The sequence below is a fragment of the Vollenhovia emeryi genome, unplaced genomic scaffold (assembly GCF_000949405.1).
Source record: "Vollenhovia emeryi isolate VEMERY1.0 unplaced genomic scaffold, V.emery_V1.0 DF939249.1, whole genome shotgun sequence".
NCBI classification, from domain to species: Eukaryota; Metazoa; Arthropoda; class Insecta; order Hymenoptera; family Formicidae; genus Vollenhovia; species Vollenhovia emeryi.
The window spans coordinates 1-16,248 of NW_011967117.1; the positions used below are offsets into that span (position 1 = coordinate 1).

Genomic DNA, 16,248 nt, shown 5'->3' on the forward strand with positions numbered 1-16,248 from the left:
GTTTTTAGTTCAAAGCCGACCAGTTGTGAGTAGCATAGTCGTAGCTGAAAAGAAATCGATATCTCTCGGGCTTGGAAATCTGGTAGAAACTGTCGCCAATGTTTTAGGTACATGCTCCAATGCAAATTTAATTCTCGTACATATACTTATTATATTTCTCTGTTAAAAACCAGTTTACGAATAACACATTATGGTATAAGTGAGAATAATTTTTTCTATTACAGGCCTAAAAAGCATGAAGGGTGTGAGTCCAAATTCATATTTGGCCGAACTTGGAATGGACTCCATGATGGCCGTGGAAATTAAGCAAACTCTGGAACAAGAATTCGACATATTTTTCTCTGCGCAAGAGATACGAAATCTTACTTTTACCAAGCTCAGTGAGATATCCAATGCAAGTGCAGATAATACGCAGGATGTAAATAAACTGGATATTGTGCAGCCAAACTTTAAATTTTTAATTGGTGTTATAAAAGACGAAGATTTCATTTCAGAAACTTGTTTAGATTTCTCGACTAAAAGACAGAAAACTACAACCGAAGTATTTCTTATACCAGGTATCGACGGATGTGGAACTGTATTCAATCATTTAGGGCCAAATATTAACTTCTCAGCAAGGGCCCTGTGTTATTATACAAACAACATCGATGCTACAGACATTATATCAGAAACGAGTGATCATCTTATAAACGTAATCAGTGATTTTATATTCTATATTGAACAAAGAAGTGTTTTTATTTAAGAGACATAAAGTTCATCAGATTTTAATGTTCTTACAGCATATATTACCAAAACTGACAGCTGGAAAAGATTTCATAATGGTAGGGTACTCCTTCGGGTCTATTATCGCAATTGAACTAACGAGGAGATTGGAAGCTATGAATTTTAAAGGACGGCTTATTCTCATCGACGGCGCTCCTGAGCAATTACGAACACTATACCAAGAGTACAGTTTTGAAATTTTTGATGATACAGACCTCCAGAATATTGTTTTAATCAATATTGTGGAAATTTATTCAGCAGGAGATACTGAAAAGGTATACTTGTTTCTTGAGCTTGAAATTATTGTTACCTTTCTTACATTTAAACATATTTTAATCTTCTTTGTGTGGTAGTACCAGTATCAATTTTATTACTCTTTCTTACAATATTTGGTTTTAAAAGTATATTTTATATTTCCAAGTTACTTATTTATAAATGCAAACTTTCTTAAGAGAATAAAATGCAATTTGGTAGATTCTAACGGAACTGAAGAAATATAAGACCTGGGAAGAGAAATTTAGTATCTTCGCCAAAGAATTTTTAGCTACGAACACGTCTCTCTCACTCGAAAATTTAAAAACACTGTGCACGACAGCTTATAAGCATGCATCAGCTGTTCCGCAATATGATTCTTCTACGCTGGCACCTATAAAGTCTTCCATAATGTTGTTAAAAGCTACGAACCCGTTGCTTAGATCCGTGATTGAAGAGGATTATGGTTTGCAGAAGGTATCTTTAAAACACTACGCTAATCGGTATTTGATAATAAGTTTCAAATTTCAACAAATTATTTGTTACTAAAATACGTAATTATTTAAGATAACTCAAAATGTGGTGAAAGTACATTTCATTGAGGGTACTCACGTGACAATATTAAACAGTGAGAAAATAACAGCTGCGATTAATGGAGAGCCGCCATTTGCAATTTAATATTTTAAGTTATTTATAATTTTATTTCAAATTTACGTCTGTTATAAAACTTACAGAAATCTGCATGGTGTAAATTTTATATGTACTTGGAAATGAAGTTAAGTTATAGTATTACTAAAAAGAAGTAATTATAACTGAAACTTCATTACAAGTAACGACCCACACAGCACGAGGAACTCCCGGGGAGCTCCTGGGGAGCTCTTAAAATTGGTCATAAGCTTCACTTGAACTTCAAACGAACTCGCACGGAGCTCCTATGTCCGCTTTTGAGAGCTCTCTGGAAGCTTTATTTAAGCTCGCAGGGAGTTTAAATGAGGCTCCCAGGGAGCTCTCAACTAGTACTAACTCGCTGGAAGCTTGTTTTATCGAATTTTGTAAGCTTCCCGGGAGCTCAGCGAAATGAACTCCCTGGAAGCTTGTTTTGTCGAATTTTGTAAGCTTCCCGGGAGCTCAGCGAAATGAACTTCCTAGGAGCTTAATCGGAGCTTTGTGCTGTGTGGGGAGTTACTTCCCAACCCTGCTTTTAGTAAAGTCGTAAAAACACGTCTCTTTTAAGACGTCTTTAAGACGTCGTTTAGACATTAGCTAAGATTGTGCATTGGTATGAATGGTGCACAATGTGAACACTTATTGTAATGTACATAATTGATTTCGTAAATTGTATTGTATTTGATTGTATTGCATTGTTATTTATCATTTGTATTAATTGTTTTTAGTTCCTCCAAATTATTTTAATAAAACATTTAAAAGTGTACTTGAATGAGTTTTATTTGGATATTAGCAATAATAGCTGCTTATTTTGTTAAATAATTGTAAGATAAGTACATATGTTTTGCTAACTACGTATCTACTCTTTGATAACTACAATTTTGCCTGTAGGATATGAAATTAATAGCAGATTTCTGAAAGAAATGTCATCTGACAGTTTGCGCTTTATGTATCACGTAAAAATAAAAAATGTCCATTTTCAATATTTCAAAAAAAGAAAATGTTACTATTGCACGATATGCGTTTGCAGAAATATCATTAAAAGCAATCTTACCTTCGCATAAATAATCTCTACGTCGATATTAACAAGAGGGGCGACAGTCAGTTTTCGCCTTTAGCACTTCGCGTTGTATCACACCTGAGCGCGCCAACTTTAGGCGGTCTGATTCGCTAACTATAAATGCTTATAATTCAAAAACTATTATAGCCTCGACATTTTAGTATTAGGATTTTCATCTTAAAATGATCTCAAGAATCTACCCTTAAGCGTTCATCCGGCCTTTACGGTACACCCTGTATGTATATGTATAAGAGCAAAGTGATCCTTAGGTTTGAGATCGAACCGTAATAATTTTTTTTCCCGGTTGTTCTAGTCGAAAAAACGATAAATTTAAAGCGGGAAGCCTGGAACAAGTTTTTTACCCAAGAAAATCTCGAAAAATCAACTTTTTTAGTACAAAGTGCAAGAGTAAAATGGTGGCTTAATTTCCTCCAAGATTATTCTAACAGCGGCCCACTGTACGTGGGCATCGGCCTGGTAAATTTCGACGATACCGCCTTCCCTCAACATTCTATCTTACATTCGGAAAATTGATTAAGAAAGTAACCAAGATTGCATTTATCTAAAATGATAAACGATGATCCTCTAAACTTTCGGGCCCGGTGTCACCAAACATCGTAACTTTAATCTTAGTTTAATTCACGTTTATCTCTTTCTAAAGTGACAGTTAGAAAGAGACAAAGAATGAATTAAGCTAAGCTTAAAGTTAAACGACGTAGGTAAAACCAAGCCTAAATGTTCAATTTCAATCGTCATTACTAAAATATTTAACGTGAAAAAGTAAGTAACTACATAGAAATTTTCTTTGAAACTCTTCTCGAGTTACAGTTTATCTTACCAGGGATATAAACGCACTTTAACGTACATTAATGAATCATAATAATAAATAATAAATTAGAATAAATCTCGTTTACCTTAAAAAAAGGGGAAGTGCTAAGTGGGTACGACTTGGGGATCTGAACCTCGCGCAGACGACTGACAACGCGATGCCGCAAACTATAGCAATCAAGGAGAGAATAAGGCATCCTGACTACAAACGCCCGTCGGAATATCATGACATAGCTATACTCCGCCTGGAGAAGAAAGTTACCTACGACGCGTTTGTCAGGCCAGCGTGTCTCCCGGTTGATTGGCCAGACGTGGGTCAGGATAATAAGGCAGTGGCTACCGGATGGGGTCTAGTAGACTGGTGTAAGATTATGAAGGAAATCTTTAAAATTACTAAAACACAATTGCCAAAATTAAGTATTAACTAATTATTAATGCTATGAGTTAGAAGAAAGATATATTTTAATATAATTCATTGGAGAAGATACCATTTTTCGCTATTTCTATATGTGTACTATTAATTTTATATGTATACGTATATGTAGGTACGTAAATTTAACAAAGGTATGTCACTTAATTCTCCAGCTGATGACAAGGGCTCGGATAATCTACTAAAGGTGACACTCAATTTGGTCTCGCACGAAGCTTGCAACGAGAGTTTCTACGACGGCGGCAGTTCCACGGAGCTCGCATTAGGAATCGTCAATGAATGGCAAATATGCGCGGGAGAAGTCGGGAAAGATACCTGCCAGGTAATATATTTTGAATCGCAAAAGTCGCTCGTCTGCCTCAATAAAAAGTTTATTTTAACGCGTAAGCCTCAATTTTATTACCCAGTTAAACTCGACCGTTCAAGGCTTAAAGTTGATTGCTTCTTTCCACTTCCGTTTGTTTAGCGAGAGATCAAAGGCTCAGTTAGCTTTAATTGGAAAAACGAAGGCTAAAATCATTTTGATAAACCGATAATATTAGTAAGCAGAGACAAATTAATCGAATACATTTGTTGCTGTTCAAGGGTGACAGTGGAGGACCACTCGCCGTCTTCAACACAGACCACGACTGCATGTACACCATAATAGGAGTCACTAGTCTGGGACGATTCTGTGGCAGCATCATACCTGGCGTGTACACCCGTGTCTACCATTACATCCCCTGGATAGAGAGAACTGCGTGGCTTGAATACTTTGAAACACCTTCCTAACCCACTTTAAATGTATCCATTTTCTTAAGTATCAAATACACTCCGTTTTTATACACAACACTTTGTTCATTCATAGTACGAGCTTTTACTGCAAAACCAAGCAGTATACAATTACAACAACGTATATAAAAGTGCAAAAAAGATGAAGCCAATTTTTATTCCTATTATTGTTCGCCTGCAACAACTGACGGCCACATAAGCCTGCCCTAGGGGAAATATATACCTTAGAAAAGCCTAAAATTTTATTTTGGAAAAACAAATGTGAAAAGTAAATTTGGACACTTTAAACTTTTATTTAAGTTAAACTTAAAACTTACTTTAAGAATGTAAAAGAAAACTTTAAGCATTGTGATAAGTATGTGTGATATAATTTATAATACTAGAAGATATTTATAATACTAGAGAAGTGCTATGCCACGCGGTTCTCTAGCGGGAACTTCGACGGGCTTGGCTATCCAAAAATTACTTTAAGTGTCCAAAATTACTCTACAATTTCTCAAGTACCTAAACTATTAACTTCTTTACGTAAACTCTCAGATTTGAAAGATTACTTTTAAAAGTTTTAATTTCATTTAAAGTAAATTTTCTCAAGGGAGGTTCCGCTAACAACGCTTAACTGTAAGACTTTAGTGGCTTGGCTTAATTAGTCCTTTATCACTTTCCAACTTTTTTCTTAGAAAAAGACAAACAATGAATTAAACTAACATTAAAGTTAAGCAACAACGGTGAAACGGGACCTTCATCCATCTCCCATTGTTAAAGCGTGTATACGATATAGTGATACGGAATAACCTTGTGAGTCATTATCACGTAACGAATAAGCGGTCTAAGGGGGGATGAGGAAAAATGTACGGAAAGAAGGAACATGTTAAACGAGGTACATATCTGTTACCGTAAATGAATATCCAGGATCAGTAGAGAAAACCGCGTGCTCCTAGGCTGATCCAGGATGTCAACAAGCTTGCCGATTCCATCGTCATTATTACTGTTGGTGTTGCTGTCGATCCTGTTGCCAACACACGGGAAACATGTAGGAGGTGAATATTACAACATTTCTCGCCGCTATAAATATACGACTTCTTCTTTGAAACAAATATGTCGTGCTCGTTTTTTCATCAATTGAAAGATCACCTCGAAACCCACGTGCTTCCTACAAATTAAAAAAAAAATTATTAGCAACACATTTCTTCGATTATGTAAATCCTTATTATAAATAATTTTGTAATATATGTTATAATTCGTTATAACATATATTACAAAATTACTCATTACTCATTACTCATAAATAAATTTTATTTTTATACAATTTTTATATTCATTTACTGTTGGCCTTGGTGAATTAAGGAATATTTCTGCGTTTCCTCTAATGCATTATGCAAGTTAGTATTCGAGATAATAATTTAATGACATACCGTGACACATTCGTGAGACTATCTCTCTCACTGAAAAAAACATGTGTTTTTTATTTTGTAGCATTTGAACGCGTAATTCTTTATTATAAGATAATAAAGTTCTCTATTATAAGTTTCTGATATGCGATAGCAGAGTTTTAACACCCAAATTTAATCACAAGTTATTTTCGCACCAATTACACAATCTATTAATAAATTTAGAGCGTTCTGATCTACGATCTTAACGATTTGTCATGTTTGACGAGATGTTCCATTTAATTAACTGTATCTATAAAATTCTTTGTACATCAAAGGTATCTCTTCTTTAATCTTCTAATATGCAGCTAGTTATTAATATCTTTACGTATTTTACAAATCTTAATTAAATTTTGTATCCATAGATCCTACTTGATAAAAGCCTGAACCACGGGAAAGTGTTAAGTTTTTCTTGAATAAAATTTGGCCAGTTAAGATTTGTCAGTACTTGATTTGTTAATTAATACTGGCAACTTGAAGAATTTGATTTGTCTTCGATATCTTTCTCCCTAAACATCTTCAACCCAATAAGTGATTACGCTTGAAGTCGCATTGAAATACTTATACTTTTAACTATTCTTGTCAAAAACTTGAATCGAGAAGAAATATCTTCAACTTGAGTTTTAGCAAATACTCATAATATGTTAATATGTTTCTATAATACTCAGAGTCATGCGTGGTCAACGGGAATTCCCCGGGACAGTGTAAGCTTATACGAGACTGCCCAAGAGTTTATGAAGAAATGTTGGCCGGCAAAGCGCCCAACGAGGTCTGTGGATTTTTTGGTTTCGACGCGATAATATGTTGTCCAACGACAAACCCTCCGGTCAGGAAACAGACGCCGCAACCACAGACTTCCGACCAAGATACTACTACAGAACAATCTTTGAATTTAAGTGAAACAATGGAATCTGTAACGTCAAGTAAGTAAAAATTTCTTTACAATCTATTCTCTGATAAAAGATATCATGGTGGCTCTTGCACGAAGGAGTGGATAGTATGAGCGCATTGGTGTAACCCGTTTTATTTTTTAAATTTGTATAATATTTAATTACTTAATGCATTATTAATAAAATTGATATGTTAGATTTTATACGCGTTTCGAAATATGTAACTTTGACATGATTATTCTCAAAAAGCTTTTGAGCGTCCTCAAAATATATTTTTGTACCTTTCTAACAAATATTAGCTTGCAGAGGTCGGTGGCCTCGTATATTCACTGGCGCAGTTGAATTCTTATGGCATTTATCTCGGTTTTTGTCAAGATCTTTCCTATGAAATAATATTGATCCTCCAAGTGCTTCTACGAATGACCTGCTCACATGTTAAAAAACGCAACTTTTTTTCTTTTTTTTAATGCGTCCGGGTCTAAAATTTTGCGTACTGATAAATAAATCTTGCAATTACATATACTCAAACTTCAATTTTTTCTACTTTTGGTCTGTTTATGTAGGAGCCACCTTAAACGCTGGAGTAACTTCATCTAGCTCAATGACTAAATATGAAATATGTACATACATATCCCTGGTAGCAATGACATTATTCAAGTATTCTGTATTTCTGTAAAATATATGTATATATATAAAGTACTAACGATTGCAATATCTTAATAAACTGAGGGCATCTCTTATTATCTCTTATTATTGTCTTATATTTTTTGGCGATATCCTTTAAATATTCTCGAAATTTACCACGTGCTGTTAGGAATACGTAATATTTTGTACACATATAAATGGGATTATGACTGGAACAAAACATTGAAAAGGTAACATGATGAACTCGTATAAGGACTTGAAGGAGCTTCTGAGAGATGTTAGTAAAGAAGAGACATGCATGGTCGACAATTTCCCGGGTGTGTGCAAATTAGTAGAAGAATGTCCGCAAGTTCATGAGGAATTGTTGGCTGGTAAAAAGCCCAGCGTGATCTGTAGATTTGAACACTTCGAGCCGGTGATATGTTGCCCAACGACAAATCGCGTGGTCTCCACTAACAATAAGCCGGCGCCACCACCACAGACTCCCGAGCGAGACAATTCAGTACCTTTGATATTGGATGAATCAAGGGGATCTCTTGCGCGAGCAAGTAAATAAGAATTCATTTTCAATCTATTCTCTCATAACAGATAAGAAATGCTGGAGTAACTTCAACATTTATTGATACTACAATAATATGCAACTTACTCCACATTTGTATCTCTTCAAAGCTCTTTAGATAACAACGTATCTTAAACTATAAATAAAATCTTTTAATTGATATACACAAACATTTTCTAGTAATGATGAGTAACCAGCTTATCAATGGTAAATTTTTCTGCTATGGTGGGGAATGGATTAGTTTAAAGTTTTATTTATATTGTAATTTTTTCACCTTTTCAGAATGCGCGCAAAGCGCAAAGGCTATCTACGATTTCCGATTACTATCGACGCCGAGAGTGGGCCAACAGCCAGTCAACACGTCGCTATGTGCCTTGAAAGATCGCAAATTGGTTGTCGGTGGCACGAACGCCGAGCCAAAAGAATTCCCGCATATGGCTGCCATCGGTTTCGAAGATAGTAATGATAATATCTTGTGGCTGTGCAGTGGTGGCTTAATTTCCTCCAAGATTGTTCTAACAGCGGCCCACTGTACGTGGGCATCGGCCTGGTAAATTTCGACGATACCGCCTTCCCTCAACATTCTATCTTACATTCGGAAAATTGATTAAGAAAGTAACCAAGATTGCATTTATCTAAAATGATAAACGATGATCCTCTAAACTTTCGGGCCCGGTGTCACCGAACATCGTTTAACTTTAATCTTAGAATTTAATTCACGTTTACCTCTTTCTAAAGTGACAGTTGAAAAAACAAAGAATAAATTAAGCTAAGCTTAAAGTTAAACGACGTTGGTGAAACCAAGCCTAAATGTGCAATTTCAGTCGTCATTGCTAAAACATTTAACGTAAAAAAGTAATTAACTACTATACATAGAAATTTTCTTTGAAACTCTTCTCGAGTTAAAGTTTATCTTACCAGGGATATAAACGCAATTCAACGTATATCAATGAATAATAATAATTAATTATAAATTATAATAAATCTCATTTACCTCAAAAAGGGGAAGTCCTACGTGGGTACGACTTGGGGATCTGAACCTCGCGCAGACGACTGACAACGCGAGGCCGCAGACTATAGCAATCGAAGAAAGCATAAGGCATCCTGACTATAAATATCAGTCGGAATATCATGACATAGCTATACTGCGCCTGGAGAAGGAAGTTACCTACGATGCGTTTATCAGGCCAGCGTGTCTCCCGGTTGATTGGCCAGACGTGGGTCAGAATGATAAGGCAGTGGCTACAGGATGGGGAATAGTAGAATGGAGTAAGATCATGAAGGAAATCTTTAAAATTACTAAAACAGAATTGCCAAAATTAAGTATTAACCAATTATCAATGCTATGAGTTAGAAGAAAGATATATTTTAATATAATTCATTGGAGAAGATACCATTTCTCGCTATTCCTGTGTACGTACATGTAGGTACGTAAAATTAACAAAGGTATGTCACTTAATCCTCCAGCTGATGACAAGAGCTCGGATAATCTACTAAAGGTGACACTCCAGTTGGTCTCGCATGAAGCTTGCAACAAGAGTTACTTCGTCGGCGGCAATACCAATCAGCTCCCATCAGGAATCGTCAACGAATGGCAAATATGCGCGGGAGAAGTCGACAGGAAAGATACCTGCCAGGTAATATATTTTGAATCGCAAAAATCGCTCGTCTGCCTCAATAAAAAGTTTATTTTAACGCGTAAGCCTCAATTTTATTACCCAGTTAAACTCGACCGTTCAAGTCTTAAAGTAGATTGATAATATTAGTAAGCAGAGGCTAATTAATCGATTGCATTTGTTGCTGATCAAGGGTGATAGTGGAGGACCACTCGTCGTCTTCAGCACAGACTACAGCTGCATGTACACCATAATCGGAATCACTAGTCTGGGACATTTCTGTGGTAGCACCATACCTGGCGTGTTCACCCGAGTCTACCATTACATCCCCTGGATAGAGAGAACTGCGTGGCCTGAATTCTTTTCAACACATTCCTAATCCCATTCTAAATGTATCCCTTATCTTAAGTATTGTATCAAATACATTTTTTATACGACACAACAGTTTATGGCTGCCTGCAGTTTTCGATCACGCTCTATTTCTCTCGTTGTAAAAAAAGGGCGAATATTCAAGCTCTCTAATTGTAGATCAGATAAACGGGACTAGATAGAATTTTCGAGGATAATCGACATGAATCCTTGAATGCGGCATCTTCGAATACAGACTTGCGCCTACTTTCGAAATCACCTAGAAATTACACCGTGTGGACTATCAATGAAATTCTTTATTGTGGTGCTAATGATTGCTCAAGTTAAAGTCAAAACATTCACCGATGCACTATCATGACTCATGCACCAACAGCCGCGTAATATTCTCATTGCCCTCTTTACTTTCATGATTTCACATTATCGAAAGTAACATAATTTTATCTTACGATTCGAGGAGCCTTGTGGCTACTTGTCTGCGGTTCGTCGGATCTTGCTCCGTTTCTCTCGATGCTAAAAAAAAAACGCAGATATCACAAACTCTGCAAATCGAATAAGCGCAGGTAGAATTTTTTGGGGGACTCCTGTAAATTCGCAAACGCCGACCCCTTCATCTACTTCCGAAATCGTACAAGAGAATTAGAAAGATTTTAATTCTTGTTATAGAACACTCACGACTGATTGTTAATGCGCTTTGCTGAACACTAGATTTTCCTGAAAGACAAATTGAATTGTATATGTGATCGGCTGTTTTATCGCGTAAGTGCACGACCTTGTACGTCACGACGACCATGGGACGGACCAGTGATCTGAGTGGGGATCAAGAAAAATGAGAAAGGGTACGTAACAAGTCATCGTGTTCGAGGTATATCTTTCATCACAAACGAGTCTTCGGAATCAATCCAGAAAGTCGCGTCAACCAAGACTGATCAAGGATGTCGACGAACTTGCCGATTGCCTCATCGTTATCACTGTTGGTGTTGGTGTCGATCCTGTCACTGATAGATGGAAATCATGTCGGAGGTGAGTATTCGCTACTTTTACGTGCCTTTGCAAATCCTTGTTCGCGGCGAATATATCAAACGTATTTTTTCATAAAGTAAAAGATCGCCTTGAAACTTATAATACGGTTGTCATTATAAATATATTTTGTTCTTGTGACTGTTACATTCCTTTACTATTACTCTCGCTATAGAAGAATTATCTATGACGTATTAATCTTTGGAGATTATTTTTGTGTTTCTTACTGTAACGTATGCCATATTTATGCAAATTAGTATTCGAGATAATGGTTTAACGACTATTACAACACTGGTATGAATATCTCTTTCACAGAAGCCTGCATTTTTCACTTCGTTTAAGCGTTTAATTGCGTATCATCAATAATGTTGTGAACTGAAGATTGAAAGGCTAAATTAGTTTAACATCTTTTTAGAAATATATTCAGCTAGTTTACCTACATATCAGATTTCTCTTTTCTTTCACAATATTCGGAGACAGAAATAAAATTTTTTAATCGTATTAAAAATTTGCTGATAAATAAATAAAGCCGATTGTAATGCCTTTGAATCAGCTTTCAATTAAACAATTATGTATATTTCTTATTTACCACAATTATTCCAACTAATATCCTTCTCTCTAAACATCTAAAGCTTAAAGTCGCATGCAATCTTATGCTCTTACCAAAAACTCTCTTATCGAAAACTTGAATGCAAAAAAATATTCTTCAAATAAAAATCTACAATCTTCTTTTTCGCACAAACTCACGTTAACTCATGTTTCTATTCTCAGAATCATGCGTGGTCGACAATTCTCCGGGTGAGTGTAAGCTTATACCAGACTGCCGGAAAGTTTATGAGGAATTGTTGGTTGGCACGATACCCAGCGTGACCTGCGGATACTTTGGCTTTAATCCGATAGTATGTTGCCCAGCAACAAATATTACCACGAACCCGAACCAGACAGCAATTCCTGTTACCACGAACCTGAACCTGCCAACAATAAATCCTGTTACAACGGACCCGAACCAACCTATGTCGGCACCGAGACCACATTTTGTCAGGATAAACAAGACAGATCACCTCACGAATATAAAAGAAGCACTAGATGCTCTGACGTCAACAACAACAAGTTAGTAGGAATTCCTTTTCAATCTATTCTTTGATAAAAGATATTAAACTAGAACAACTTTATATATATATATATATCTCTAACAGCAATGATAGCATCCAAACCCACTTCTAGAATGTACTAAGGATGTCCTAATAAACTGAGAACATCCTTATTATATCTTATACTTTACAATATCTACCAAATAATTTTAGAATTTACACATGTGCTGTTAGAGACACATAATATTTTACACATAAATGTGGTAATGCAACAAAACATTGAAAAGGTACCGTGACGGAGGAGAACTTGAATTCGTTTCTGGATGACTATTTTGAAACCGAGACGTGCATGGTCGACAATTCCCCGGGTGAGTGTAAGCCCGCAGAAAAGTGCCCGCAAGTTTATCAGGATTTATTGGCCGGTAAAATGCCTAGCGTGATCTGTACGTGTTCCGACTCCATTCCGCTAGTATGTTGCCCAACAACAAATCGTGAAGCTAACCAGTTGCCGGCGCCGCAACCACAAACTAGCACGCGAAACAATATGGTGCGACCGTTGCAATTGGACGGATCGAGGGGATCTGTAGCACAAGCAAGTAAGGAAGGATTCCTATCTCTATTCTTCTCTAATAAAAGATAAATCACGCTGGGGTAATTCAACATTAAAATAAACTTACGTGCAACTTGTTCCACATTTGAATCCCTTCAAGTGTCTTTACCCCAGCGCGAAGCGTCGATTGAAAAGATATTGAATGGGCATAAAATTCATAGACGTCGAAACAGCTTTTCGACCAATATCTTACAGTATGTAAAAGTATCTCTTTATTGGTGTGCAGAAACATCTTCTAGCAATGACAAACAATCAATTTATCAGTGCTAAATCGACAATTTGTACATTCTTGGTGAACTTGAGCAGAGAACATTTTTTTCTTTCGTGCCACAGCTTGATATTTATAAAAAAAGAAATAGCGATATCACGCGTAAACATTTCTATGAAATTATAGCGTAAATATTCAGACTAAAAATCAATTGGTATGAAAGAGATATTGAAGAGCAAGATAATATTATATCGTGTTTTGTTGAGAACCAGAATCGGTTGGAGTACGGATTCAACTAAAACTTTATTTAAATTGTAATATTTTCTTCTCAGAATGCGCGGAAGTCTTGGCTCTCAATTCCGAGTTACCCCCGCCGGAAACGTACTATAGCATTACCGTCGTCGGTGGCGAGGAAGCCGGGGCGAAAGAATTTCCGCACATGGCGGCCGTCGGTTTCGATGGTCCCAATGGTATCTCGTGGCTTTGTGGAGGAAGTTTAATTTCCTCCAAAATTGTTCTGACAGCGGCCCACTGCACGTGGACATTCGAGTGGTAAACTTCAGCAGTTCCGCCTTCTCTCATCGTTCACCCATTTCACGCTTAGAAAATTAATGAAAGAAGTGATCAAGATTACTTTTATATTCTAAAATGGAAAACGACAACCTCCTTGTCATTATAACTACAGTTCCTCTTAACAATAAATTTTGATCGATTTAGAACTCATCTTTTTTCCGAGCCGTGTAAGGCGACTACTTTTGCGAATGATTTTGTAATGAAGAAAAACTAAATCTTCGAGACTTAAGATTACCGATTGCCTGAGCTTCAGTTTAAGTAATTTTAACTAAATCAATTTCAATCGTTATCATTGAAATATTTAAAGTTAAAAAGTAATTACTACTATAAAAACTCCCTTGAAACCCTTCTCGAATTAAAGTTTATCTTACCAATACTGGAAATCAAAGAAAGTCGCTTCTTTTCCCATTATCGACTATAAACGCACTTCAATCAACGTACATTAATGAATAATAATAAATTACAATAAATCTTGTTTACCTCATAAAGGGGAAGTGCGACGTGGGTACGACTTGGCGATTTGAATCTCGTACAGACGAACGACACTGCGATGCCGCAGACAATAGCAATCGAGGAGAGAATAAGGCATCCTAATTACACAAGCCCGTTAGAATACCATGACATAGCTATACTGCGTCTGAAGACAGATGCTACCTACAACGCGTTTGTCAGACCAGCGTGTCTTCCGTTTACTTGGCCTGACGTGCGTGAGGGGGATAGGACAATCGCCGTCGGATGGGGTCGAGTCGATTGGAGTAAGACTATATGGAGAGTTCTGTAAATTAATAAAACCGATTACTTAGTTAGATTAAGTACTAACTACCCAGTAAATGGTTATGATAAAGATACATTTTATTTTTGTATATGCCTACGTATAAAATTAATAAGGGGATGTCATTTAATGATCTAAATAAATTCTCTAGCTGCTGACACCGGCTCGGACGATCTATTGAAAGTATATATCAGTTTGGTCCCGCATGAATCTTGCAACGCGACATACTTCGACAACGGCAGTACCGTGCAGCTCACATCAGGGATTGTCAACGAGTGGCAAATATGCGCGGGAGAAGAAGGGAAAGATACCTGTCAGGTAATATATTTGCATCAAGAAAATCGACGTTCTTCTCAATAAAAATTGGACATATGGCTTTTTTCCCCGGGATACTTTTATAAGTACAAGAACATTTGGGGGCAAAAACAAAGTAATCGAATACACTCATTGTTGTTAAAGGGTGATAGCGGAGGCCCACTCCTGGTCAATAATGAGGCGCACAAGTGTATGTTCACCGTAGTCGGGGTTACCAGTCTCGGAAGACTCTGCGGCATTATACCTGGCGTGTACACCCGGGTTTCCCATTACATCCCCTGGATAGAGAGAACTGCGTGGCCTGAATACTTTTGATTTGCCGTTACTCCTTCAATTTAAACGTATCTATTTTTTCAATATCAAATACACTCCTCTTCTATATGACGCAACAATTTGTTCATTCTTACAATTAGTGCGAGCTCTCACTGAAAGCAGTATACGATTACAACTGTGCAGGGTTGAGAAAGTTACTTTATAAAAATATCCAGTTGCAGTTACAGTTACTCAAAATGTAACGTTACTTTGCAGTTACTTTCTTGTAAAGAAAGTATAAAAATATCAAATCTGCATTTGAATCGTAAAGTTTCGATAAAGTTTATGCACAAATGCAAGGCCTGATGCGATCTGTGAAGGTTTGAAATATAATATAAAGTAACTATTAATGTAACTATGAAATTACTAGTTATAAAAAAAATGTAACTGAGTTAAGTTACAGTTAGAGATGAAGACAAAGTAACGAAGTTAAGTTAGAGTTATCAAAAAGAAGTAACTGTAACTGTAACTTCGTTACAAGGTAACGAGTTACTTCCCAACCCTGCAACGGTGTATATGTAAAAGCGCAAGAGAGTTGAAGCCAATCTTTGTTCCTGTTATAGTTCGCTCGTGGCAACTGGCTACCGTTTAGGTTCGGTTCCAATTGGCTTAATTAATCCTTTACCTCTTTCCTTTTTTTCTCTTAGAAAAAGATACTGAATTAAACTAACATTAAAGTTAAGCAGTAATGGTGAAACCTTTAATCACCCGTGGTTAGAGCGCTTTGTTCATCTGACTAAAAAAGTAAATTAATTGAATACTTTCGTTGCTGTTCAAGTCGGACAGGGGAGAACCACTCATCGTCTTTAACGAGGTTCACAAGTGCATGCACACCGTAATTGGCATTTTCACTGACGAAGGACTCTGCGGCACCCTACCTGGCGTGTAGACACCCGAGTCTACCGTTACCTCCCTTGGAAAGCGAAAAATATGTGGCCTGATTACCTTAACATACGTATTCTTAATTCACTTTCAATGTATCAATTTTCTTGAGTATCAAATACACTCTGTTTTTATACACAACAGTTTCTTCATTCATAGTGCGAGCTTTCACTGGAAAACCAAGCAGTATACA

General features: G+C 36.6%; 4 protein-coding genes across 4 annotated transcripts; all 4 read left to right on the plus strand.

Moving 5' to 3' along the window:
- Nucleotides 1-38: 38 nt before the first annotated feature.
- Nucleotides 39-544, plus strand: LOC105559892 (fatty acid synthase-like). Its single transcript, XM_012008531.1, has 3 exons — nucleotides 39-107; nucleotides 225-418; nucleotides 495-544. Exons 2-3 carry the CDS (start codon nucleotides 236-238, stop codon nucleotides 504-506), a joined length of 195 nt encoding a protein of 64 aa, XP_011863921.1. The 5' UTR covers nucleotides 39-107; nucleotides 225-235; the 3' UTR covers nucleotides 507-544.
- On the plus strand, nucleotides 521-1,755 carry LOC105559931 (the record flags this gene model as incomplete). Its single annotated transcript, XM_012008592.1, has 4 exons — nucleotides 521-691; nucleotides 780-1,037; nucleotides 1,237-1,491; nucleotides 1,582-1,755. Coding segments are annotated over 4 exons (795 nt in total), but the record flags the coding sequence as incomplete, so codon positions are not given.
- A 1,956-nt stretch (nucleotides 1,756-3,711) lies between these two features.
- LOC105559894 (serine protease snake-like) lies at nucleotides 3,712-4,827 on the plus strand. The gene is made up of 3 exons (XM_012008532.1): nucleotides 3,712-3,931; nucleotides 4,154-4,320; nucleotides 4,584-4,827. The coding sequence occupies exons 1-3, from the start codon at nucleotides 3,727-3,729 to the stop codon at nucleotides 4,767-4,769; spliced, it is 558 nt and encodes a 185-aa protein (XP_011863922.1). The 5' UTR covers nucleotides 3,712-3,726; the 3' UTR covers nucleotides 4,770-4,827.
- Nucleotides 4,828-5,314: 487 nt separating this feature from the next.
- Nucleotides 5,315-16,194, plus strand: LOC105559932. Its single transcript, XM_012008594.1, has 15 exons — nucleotides 5,315-5,806; nucleotides 6,865-7,119; nucleotides 7,962-8,279; nucleotides 8,573-8,840; nucleotides 9,294-9,559; nucleotides 9,758-9,927; nucleotides 10,100-10,269; nucleotides 11,207-11,295; nucleotides 12,064-12,402; nucleotides 12,671-12,979; nucleotides 13,534-13,753; nucleotides 14,264-14,529; nucleotides 14,698-14,864; nucleotides 15,006-15,202; nucleotides 15,952-16,194. Exons 1-14 carry the CDS (start codon nucleotides 5,719-5,721, stop codon nucleotides 15,174-15,176), a joined length of 3,096 nt encoding a protein of 1,031 aa, XP_011863984.1. The 5' UTR covers nucleotides 5,315-5,718; the 3' UTR covers nucleotides 15,177-15,202; nucleotides 15,952-16,194.
- Nucleotides 16,195-16,248: the final 54 nt, after the last annotated feature.

Excerpts from the sequence above, each read along its gene's own strand:
- LOC105559892 (XM_012008531.1), top strand. The coding sequence starts at position 236 with ATGAAGGGTGTGAGTCCAAATTCATATTTGGCCGAACTTGGAATGGAC.
- LOC105559894 (XM_012008532.1), top strand. The coding sequence starts at position 3,727 with ATGCCGCAAACTATAGCAATCAAGGAGAGAATAAGGCATCCTGACTAC. Across the intron at positions 3,932-4,153 it reads ATGGGGTCTAGTAGACTGGT|CTGATGACAAGGGCTCGGAT; the intron begins GTAAGATTATGA and ends TTAATTCTCCAG. Across the intron at positions 4,321-4,583 it reads TCGGGAAAGATACCTGCCAG|GGTGACAGTGGAGGACCACT; the intron begins GTAATATATTTT and ends TTGCTGTTCAAG.
- LOC105559932 (XM_012008594.1), top strand. The coding sequence starts at position 5,719 with ATGTCAACAAGCTTGCCGATTCCATCGTCATTATTACTGTTGGTGTTG. Across the intron at positions 5,807-6,864 it reads ACACGGGAAACATGTAGGAG|AGTCATGCGTGGTCAACGGG; the intron begins GTGAATATTACA and ends TATAATACTCAG. Across the intron at positions 8,280-8,572 it reads GGGATCTCTTGCGCGAGCAA|AATGCGCGCAAAGCGCAAAG; the intron begins GTAAATAAGAAT and ends TCACCTTTTCAG.